Source organism: Lepeophtheirus salmonis, chromosome 6 (genome assembly GCF_016086655.4).
Source record: "Lepeophtheirus salmonis chromosome 6, UVic_Lsal_1.4, whole genome shotgun sequence".
NCBI classification, from domain to species: Eukaryota; Metazoa; Arthropoda; class Copepoda; order Siphonostomatoida; family Caligidae; genus Lepeophtheirus; species Lepeophtheirus salmonis.
The window spans coordinates 19,235,507-19,245,499 of record NC_052136.2 but is presented as its reverse complement, the minus strand read 5'-3'; the positions used below and the strand labels follow the sequence as shown (position 1 = coordinate 19,245,499).

Genomic DNA, 9,993 nt, shown 5'->3' with positions numbered 1-9,993 from the left:
TGTTGATAAATGGCATACACATCTTAACAAGAACTGATTCAAATGTATCCAATCAACGTTAAGAACACTAATTAGGGAAAATAAATAGAAAGACCGATAGCTGATAATAAAAAAAAATGTTTGTGAGGTAACCGAAAATATATTTATGATTTGATACACGTTACTCAATACGTCACAAATCAAAGGTTTGTCTAATTTGAAATATTTCCTTAGCTGACACATTATTAATGATTCATCTCGCAAATAATACAGTAGTAATTAAAGAGAGTTTAAAACGACTTTCAAAATAAACACGCAGGCTTTTTTTTTTTGGAAGGTTGTCAAAAAGTGGTGGAAATATTGTATTTTAAGTCATCTTATTTACCAATCACACTGTATTTTCATATATGTAGATAATCCTATTCGGACTTAAATGAGTGTATTTTTCCCCCAGTTTCTTAATCAACACTTATTTTGAGGGATATTATGTATCGATATGAATATTTGATTTTGACTTATAAATTGAGAAGAAAGTCAAAATAAGATTAATTTATTATCTACAAGGGATATAGTTTTGGCATTTGAATAAGTCCATCAAATTGTTGTATAATAAAAAACTTATTATAATTGTGTGTTTTTATTTGTTTATAATATATATTATGCTAAATGTGTATAAAGCCTATAGGTAACAAAGGCTTAGAAAGACGGCGCACTTAGTTTTACTTAGGGCATGAAAGCAAGAAGATGTAAGACTTAAGCATTCTTTTTTAACATAGTAAAGTTCTATTATTTCTAATAGACAAAGTGTATGAGGGAAGTTGTTATTTTTCTCAAGTGTTTTCCTATATGCAACTACCCACTATAATTGACAGCTAAATTAACCCAATAGCTACATTATGGAACAAGACGATTTGGAAGAGCAGGTCGTGTATCAGTCTTTACTTTCTAATTTGGAACTGCTTCGAAAACTCATCGTTTACCATCCCACGATTTCAAATTGTCTTCGACCTGAAATCCTACTTGTCATTGCTCTTCTTGTATTTATTCAGTCGGGACGGTGGGTCCTGCAGAGGTCTCTAGTGAGTGGATCTGGTGAAGGGATGTTTGGAAACTCCACTCCGGATATTTCATGGGTAGATTCTCAAGGACATATATACATACATGCAGCTCAAGGAAAACGACCGTCCATGGAAGATCGTTTTCTTACATTGGATGTGGTTGATCCGGGGGACAGTCAAAAATTTGTGAAGGTGAATGCCGTGCTAGATGGACACGGGGGTGAGGTGAGGATAATCGTATTATGTTTTGACTCGACTGATTAGTTATAATTATCAGTTTGATTTTAATCGGTAAAACTTTAAAAAAAAATTTAATAAGATCAAAAGTCTTAAATAATTGAACCCTTAAAAATTCGGATTTTGTCGGAACATTAAATTTTTGAAAGTTCCAATCGTTCTCTATCTATATACCTGATAATCTAACTAATTGCAGATATATGTAATTACCTCTAGTATATGTAATATTAGTAATGATGCTTTTAAACGTTACGGGATAACACCCTTGATGATCTTATCTAGTGGTACACGGGATATGTTTCCAATTATTGAAGAGTAAAATTTACAGAAGGTGTTTTGTGAGGGCATTTATTTTACAAAATCATCTCAAAATAATGCTTCACACAACTTTTATTCAATATGTGAGACCTCAAGTCTAATAATTGCCTCAATAAGAGGCCCAAATTCCTTGCAGGCCAAACTATGTAGTCAGACTCGAGCTTTTACCACTCTTTCTTAAGCCTCTAGGAACTGGACACTCCTTTGAGGAGTAGAAACCACCCTCTTCTCCAGATAGTTACACCTAGATAGTGTATTCCAAGAGGTTTAGGTCGGGAGAGGAAGGTGGGCAAATGTTGAGATCCCCAAAGTTTGGGAAGTTGTCCAGGAAGCCCTAGGGCATAGCAGTACTATGGCACGGAGCTCCGTTTTGAGGGAAAACAAAGTTATCCCCGAACTTTTCTCATGCCTAAGGTAGCACTTCCTTAGGCGATAAGTTCGATGTAAGGATCTGCATTAAGCCGCTTCATCATTTCCACAAAAATGGGAGGACAGACTTCGCCATTTCTGGCCACGAGTTTTTTTTTTTCTGAAGACATGCCTCACTGAAGCTGAGACATTGTACAAATTTTCGGTTTGGATGTAGCGGCTGTTCCGCTTATTCACAGTGCCATCAATGTATAACTTTGCCAAAAAATTTGTTGGGCTTGCGAAAATTTTGAATCTTATTTGCTCTTACCAGCTTGCTCTGTTCAGAGATAAAATGTGTCCTCCTCCAGGATTTTCAAATTCATTCTGGATTGAAAATAATAAAATGTGTACCACTAGATAAGATCAACCCTGTACATAGTGACATGATTGGAACGGAGTAGTGTTGATACAATACCAATATTTTCGAAGTAGTTCCAATAGTAGGTACCATTATTTTGGTACATTTTACATCAAAAATTTACCTTAAGTCCAATTAAACATCCATCTGGGAGCTGGTTCAGAGAAATGAGGATTTTTTATTTATTTAGAACAACTTCATTATTGCTAGCTTTATAAGCGTATATATTTTTTAGTGTGAGGTGAAGAGAGGCTGTTACGGTTACGATATCGGCTCTATAAGTACAGATTATAATTTCAATTTTGTATAGCACCGTTTCAAACGGTTCAATAGGCCTTTTCATACTATACAAAATAACACTAGAACAGAGTAAAACTTTCTTAATAAATGGATATCACTAGATAAATCCCATTTTTCATTTGCTATTATATTTTTTAGCTGTATTATATGCATAGTTTATCAGCTGATGAGTGATGACATGATATTGTCGAGGTCAAAATCACTTTATAAACATGATATTGGGGCAATATCAAGGTATTCCATTCATATATAATTATTTGTGAAATTCAAGTATCAGCATTCTCCATCTTGGCTAAATATTTGACTAAAAAGATCACTCTGTATTATGTATTCTGCCACGGAGATTATGCATAAGAGGACGCAATGGAGACAAGCAGCCTTAACTTTTAGAAAAGGGGCATCTTGACTACAATTCTGAGGATGAGATTTCGAAGAATTTTAATGTTGTAGTAATTGTTACTGCATTCCTGTTCGATGACAATTTAACCGGGGATATTTCATTATATTCAGATGCCATTATTCAGGGGCGTCCACAGGGGTTGGCTGCAGGGTCTCCCAAATTAAGGAAATATTGTTTTTTCCTAAAAAATATAATATTTGAAATTTAATTTTTGAAACTTTTTCCTTAAAGTTTAATGGCTATTTTATTTTATTATTTCCAATTTTTCAATAGTAAAATTTAAACGAGAGGTTTTGTCAGGACATTATTTTAACACAATCATCTGAAAATAGTGCTCCGCACAACTTTTATTCGTTATGTGAGCTCTCACCTACTAGGCATAAATCCTTTGCAGACCTTGACACTGTAGTAAGACTCGGGTTTTGACCACTCCTTCTTGATGGAAGTCCATAGAGACTAGACACTCCTGTGAGGAGTAGCACACAACCCCTCCATAAATGCGTCTGGATAGGGTATCCCAAGGAGTTAACGCTCGAGAGGAAGGTGAACATATGTTGAGGTCTTAAAAGTACAGAAAGTTGTCCCTAAGGAAGGTGTGAGCCTGAGTACAACTCTGTTGAAAGCTATAAATTTCTAACCTAAAGTGGAAATTAGTACATGTGTGGAGGCTTTTCTTTAAGATGGTACCCACGTAATGAATGCTGTTATCTTTGTGCCCCTAGGGCACAGAGATAAGGTGCACTTTAGCGGTTTTGCATCTAATATATCCTATAGGGTGAATTTAACCTTTTATTAATTAAAATATCATCATTTTGTAAGGTTGAATAGAGCCTCAATAGAAAAAAAATTATCATCACTAACACAATGTTAGGAAGCGTGCCAGACTTCAACAAGCTGAGGAATTTCTGGCATCTCTCTACTTTGAAAAATGACCAATATATGTTTTAATCACACTTTGTTGACAATTAATCAATAATTTACTATGAAATTTTTCACAATCACATCTCTAAATTTCTATGAGATATATAAGTTTAACTAACATTTATCTTTTAATTGATTCATACTCAAGATTGTTTATGTATTAAATCACCACTCATGTCGAATCATATCTTTGTTTTTTTAGTTTGCTGCAGACTTTGTTCGAAAGTACTTGGTTGAGGAGTTCACACGAAAGCTTCGAGGACTTCTCCTTTTGAGGAATTTTAAAAAATCGCAGAGCTTCCTTGGCACTCAAAAAGCCATAGAGCTACTAGAAAAATCCCAAAAACATGCGCTTTCCAAACAATTGCTGGATTTTATTGAATTGTCAGAGACGGACTATCGTAACTTTTCAGGAATTACACAGAGGGAGCAGGGAGCAGAATCAACATCACCGCTAGAGCAAACCTCAAAGTCTTCTTTGACTACATCAGAAGAACCAGTTGATTTTGGTTCCTCACTTAAAACATCCATAAAGAATAGATCATCTAGCCCTGACATAAAAAAATTGAAAGTCAAGCGAAATGCTCCCCTTCCGCCCTCTTTAAAATCCCAAAAATCCCCTTTGATTTCACCTCGAGGAAAGCCATACACTTCTTCAGGGCATGACCCCACACCCAATCAACTATCAGAGAATACTAGTTTGCTAGTTCCAAAAAAGTCACACAAATCCAAGAAGACTTATTCATCCTCCACAACAAAAGGTCCCTGTCTTATGGAATATCTTTCATCAAATAATGCAATTCTGTATGCAAAGCTTTTAAGCAAAGAGATTAATAATGTTGACTTACTTTTGCTGGATGCTTCCAAGGAAAAACCCTCTTATTCAGGTCTATTTATGACTTAGAAAGTCTTTCTTTTTAAATATTACAACTTACAATTATATTTACAGGAACGACACTCATTTTATCCGTACTGGATGAGGAAAACCTCTGGGTTGCAAATGTGGGAGATTCAAGAGGAGTTTTGTGCAATGAGAACGGAGCAACAATTCCTCTCTCTTATGACCACAAGCCCTCTCAGGTACGTAGGTCCATTGTTTTGAATCATACAGATTGGTCCATTAAAATCCAAACACATTGAATTTTAAACTTCAACAAGATGTAATTTATTAATTAACTTTAGAATTTCAACAAAATTAATACTTTAAATAGATGTGAGTCTGAGCTCTCTTAATTATTTGCTGCTTTTCACGGTAATTATAGCTGCCAAGGAGACGAGGAAGTCCTGACACCCACTGCGGATGTAGAAATTTATGAAGGGTTCCTAATGCTGACTGACAGTGGTTTTGAGGGCCTCAGAGTTTGGATAAAGGACACTGCTGGCCTTCTCATTGGCATGCAAACTAAAGGTGTAGGCATTGGCATTAGGGCAGTACCCTACTAACAAAATTGTAAAAAAAGAGTTCAAAAGAACTAAAAAGATTCATTCAAAACTAATTTAAAAGAGTCTTGTAACGGTGTAGACGGTGGTCCTTGAGACACCCTACTGCTTGGAGTGAGCGAATGGAAATTCACAGATTACGTTCAAGGGTCATTTTCTCGACCTGTACGTAAGCTAGAAAGCTAGAGTTTCTTTTATTTTGCAACTAATGCTTTAAAATATCGAAATATTAATTAATTCCAATCAATCAACCTTCATTAATTATTAAATTCATAAGTGTTCAGATTTCAATGTACCACCTGTTAGCTAACCGAGGCATTTGGACATTTTATTTTATAGCTTTGATCCTTCGATTTGATGATTTTGGCCTAAACTATACTTTTTTATTTCTAGCTCAAAGAAAAAAAGAGAATCGAGGAAGCAGGAGGTTTCGTTTCAATGAACGGAGTCTGGCGCGTTCAAGGTATTCTGGCAACATCACGAGCACTAGGTGACTTTCCCTTAAAAGACAAGAAACTCATTAATTGTGAGCCAGATATATTGAGTTTCTCTCTCCTGGAGCATAAACCTAGATTTATGATACTTGCATCTGATGGACTATGGGATACACATTCTAATGAGGAGGCCCTCAAAAGTATTTCTCGACATTGTAATACCTTGGGTGGCATCAAAGTAGGATTAAAACATTTATGTAATGATGCAATTTCTAAAGGATCCTTTGATAATATTACTATACTTGTTCATAAATTTTAAATTAATTTGTCAATATATTTTAACTTATCACAAAAAAAAACACACATTTCCTTAAAGAAAAATTATTTTTCTTTATTAATAATCATATATTACGCACAATGACTTATTTGTATAATCACAGTATTTCCTGTTGAATTTTTTGAATTTGAAAATTGAAAGAATGTTCATTAGTCAGGAATTTAATATTTAATTATTATATTACCAATTACAAATGAACGGGGCAATTTAAAAAAAAAACACCGGTTTACATCATTACCTATATCTCTAAGTGTAAAACTGTCAGAACACTTTTAAAAAAGGCAAAGCGTCTGCAATCTCCTCTACACCCGTGTCCGTTACAAAAAGGCATCAGAGACCATTGGCATCTACATCCAGTCTACCTACATAATTAAGAAATTCATTACAGCACCATGGAGCCAAGAAAAATCAAAACTTATGCAGCAACAAAATGGCTGACTTCTGACTTCCAGCTCTAACCTCAACCCCCTATACATTGCAGTGTAGGATGTATTGAGAAAAATATCTGCTACAACATTCATCCAAATTTGGATTCGCTTCGAATTGCCATTATGTCAATATTGTACCCTATGGATACGTCTTTCGGCGACAAGAGCTGCCAATCTGTTTTCAAGCATTGCTTGTGTAAGAGGACATTAGACCTATTCAATAATATATTTTTTTGAATTATGATATTTTGCCGTATTTTTTCCCATGCTTTAAGATGTGAGAAGCTGGAAAATTATTTTTTATGGATCCAAATATGTCCTGTACCCTGCTTCATCAGCCTTAAAGTTTTTCCAAAATGTTTTTCTTGATGATTTGGCGTAGTTTTTCGACAAAAAGTATAGGTAAAACAAACCATGGAATGCAAAAAAAAAAAAGACATCAAACTAAAATATAACCATTTTTGAGTACTACTTTATATATATTTTATTATCTAAGTATCCAAATTCTTCAGTGTAATGAAAGTTAAAAAAAATATCTAAGTGCACGGACGCAGTACTAAAATTGTATACCCCATCTATCAATGTCATTTTCTCTTACATTTAGCCATTTTTGTAATATTATGTACATACCTCAATTTCTTATATCTTAATAACTTTTCTAATAACAGTTTGAAAATCAGAATGGTATACCTTTTATGTTATTTTACATATTTTCTTAGAGTTCTATAATTAAAAACGTAAAATTAAGACAAGAAGTTATTGATTAAGGTTATTTATAAACTAGTTTAGCAATTTATTTGTTTTTATTAATGAATTAAGATAATTGAAAATACCTGGCAAAAGTGATTTACACTGGGAATGATTTACCCCCAAAAAATTATGAAATGTGAGATAATATGCAATATAGCTAAATTTAATGTTTTAACATATCAAAAATTGGTTTTGAGTTGACTTTTCTTGATTCGATAAAAATCCCATTTTTCTTAACAAAGTCATGCTACTGTAAGTTTTAGATTCCCACTTTCTACATATAAATTTCAGTCAATTATATGTTGTGTATTCAAATTTTGGGAACAATTTGATATGCCCTGGAGTGCTTTTACTATTGTTTTAAGCCTTAATTTTATTTATGGGGCTTAATTTAGCCCCAACATCATGGTCCCTTTTGAATGATATCCCCAAATTTGGAATTATTTCAACGGGACGATTAATTTTTGCTACTTTACAATAATCCTTGTTGATAGAAATTGCGTATAACGATTTGCTAAAGTATACAAATGTATTCCAAACTCAATTTTTGTCGGAAGTTTTATGGCTTGCCTTTGTTTTTACAAATGTCATTTTTATACGTATAAACGTCTAACTATAGTTTTTAATTTTATGACATTTACTTTATGATTAATTAAATTTTTATTCATAGGTATGTGACTTTTAGTATTTAAACATATTTCGCCAATTACTCAAATATTTATTAAAATCGTAAGTCATATTCAGGACAAGATGATGATTGTATTGAAACATTACGATTTAATGAACTACGCAATCAAAATTAATTGTCAGACACGTACATACTTGATAGTGGATTGTGACAATTGAAAAATATATCTGTTTTCTTATCGGACATTGTCAGACATTATAGTAGTACATTTAGTTCCAGGAAGCATATTTTTATTGACTACCGGCAAATTTTAAACTTTCTAAGGAAAAACATTTCCTCCAAATATAAAGTGAGTGTTGTATTTCTTTTTACATACTTTATTCTAATTCCTTTGTCCAACTCTTGGGATTTTTTATGTATGACCAAAGCAATACATATTTTATTTAGTTGGTCATTTACTAAACTCACGATCTTGTGTCTGTAAATGTTTAGTTAGTTAGTAGTGATCCTATAACACACAGCATTACTTTACATTTTATTAGCAACTGTCGATTGTTCTGCAACTATTCTTTAAATTAGTATTTTGAATGTTTTAAATTGATTGAATTCGAATTCACTCTTTTTAAGCTATTGTGAACCATTCTCGACAACTATTGAATAGATGTGACGATTCCACAAAAAAAATTCAAAAATTAATTTCTAATATTAAAACATTTGAAAAAAACAAACCTCAAATATCCACTTTCATATTTCAATTTTTTTCCACAAATCCACAGCTATTCACACAAAAATAAATTTTTGAGCAAACATTTCCAACTGTTCTCAAAAAAAAAAAATTGGAAAAAAATGTCATAAATTAAATTTCTAATATAACATTTAAAAAAAAAAAAAAAATCAAAAATTATGTTTCTTATATACCATATTTTGAAGAAAAAAAATTGAAAAAAACATTTTTATGGAGAAAAAGTTCAAAAATACATATTTATTCACAGAAAATCAAAAATTATATTTATAATATAATACTTAAATAAAACAATTTACTTAAGAATTTCAATAAAATATTAAATTTTCTAGTAAAAAGGCAAAAATTCTTTAATTTGGAGGGAAGGGGTCATTTTTTTCATAACTTAAAAAAAATAATTAAATACCATTCATAAATAAGAAACAGAATTACTAATTAAACATTATTGTATCGATTCCAGGAGAAATACCCGATTCTGATTTCTGTTTCCAATAGAAAGGAACAGAAAGAAGGATCAAATCAGTTAATAGCATTGAGCTACTTACTTCTAACTTTGGAATTATTCTTTAATAATTGTTCAGACCATAGCAAGAGCTAATTGGAATTAAATGTTCAGAACACTGATATGGAGAAAAATATGAAGACAAAATGACAGCTAAGAATAAAATACATTGTAAATTTCGTATTTAGTGAGGTAACGTCGTGATCCCCTCTATTTCGACTACCAGATTTGTTAGAATTGGATTATTGTTACTAACGAATCTTTGGTTTCTTTTGGGGTAAAAGATTGAGAGATACAATAAAGTGTCTCAGTCACACTCAACGACATGATTTGATTATTATTTATTCAAGTGACTAATTACCACAACGTCATCATTCGTCAATTAATGTTATGTTCGTTTGTGCATGTTCTACATGGATATAACGTTATTTCATTCCCTACAATTACTTAAACCAGTGATTCTTAATGCTTCGATTAGTGTGGAGCCCAATATCAATTTCAATATCTTATGGCATGTAAATATCTTCAACCAAATGTTTTATTTATTGTTCATGTAACCTCTCGCAGAGCCCTTGTCGATACACCACGTAACAAAAAGACTCCGAGAAGTACTGGCTGCTAACAACCCTCTTAGAGTATGAGTATTTATTTCCTAAAAACATGAGCACGCCCAGGGCAGGTATTAACATTTAATTTTGGAACAACTTTTGTTTTTTCAAATTTTTTGAATCCCGTCTTATTTTATAATGA

At 32.6% G+C, this 9,993-nt stretch overlaps 1 protein-coding gene across 1 annotated transcript; it reads left to right on the top strand.

The window, feature by feature from the left end:
- The first annotated feature begins 414 nt into the window (after window positions 1-414).
- Window positions 415-6,254, top strand: LOC121119837 (uncharacterized). The gene is made up of 4 exons (XM_040714638.2): window positions 415-1,262; window positions 4,185-4,869; window positions 4,932-5,062; window positions 5,816-6,254. Exons 1-4 carry the CDS (start codon window positions 876-878, stop codon window positions 6,173-6,175), a joined length of 1,563 nt encoding a protein of 520 aa, XP_040570572.1. The 5' UTR covers window positions 415-875; the 3' UTR covers window positions 6,176-6,254.
- The last annotated feature ends 3,739 nt before the right edge of the window (window positions 6,255-9,993 follow it).

Excerpts from the sequence above, each read along its gene's own strand:
- LOC121119837 (XM_040714638.2), top strand. The coding sequence starts at position 876 with ATGGAACAAGACGATTTGGAAGAGCAGGTCGTGTATCAGTCTTTACTT. Across the intron at positions 1,263-4,184 it reads TAGATGGACACGGGGGTGAG|TTTGCTGCAGACTTTGTTCG; the intron begins GTGAGGATAATC and ends TTGTTTTTTTAG. Across the intron at positions 5,063-5,815 it reads ATGACCACAAGCCCTCTCAG|CTCAAAGAAAAAAAGAGAAT; the intron begins GTACGTAGGTCC and ends TTTTATTTCTAG.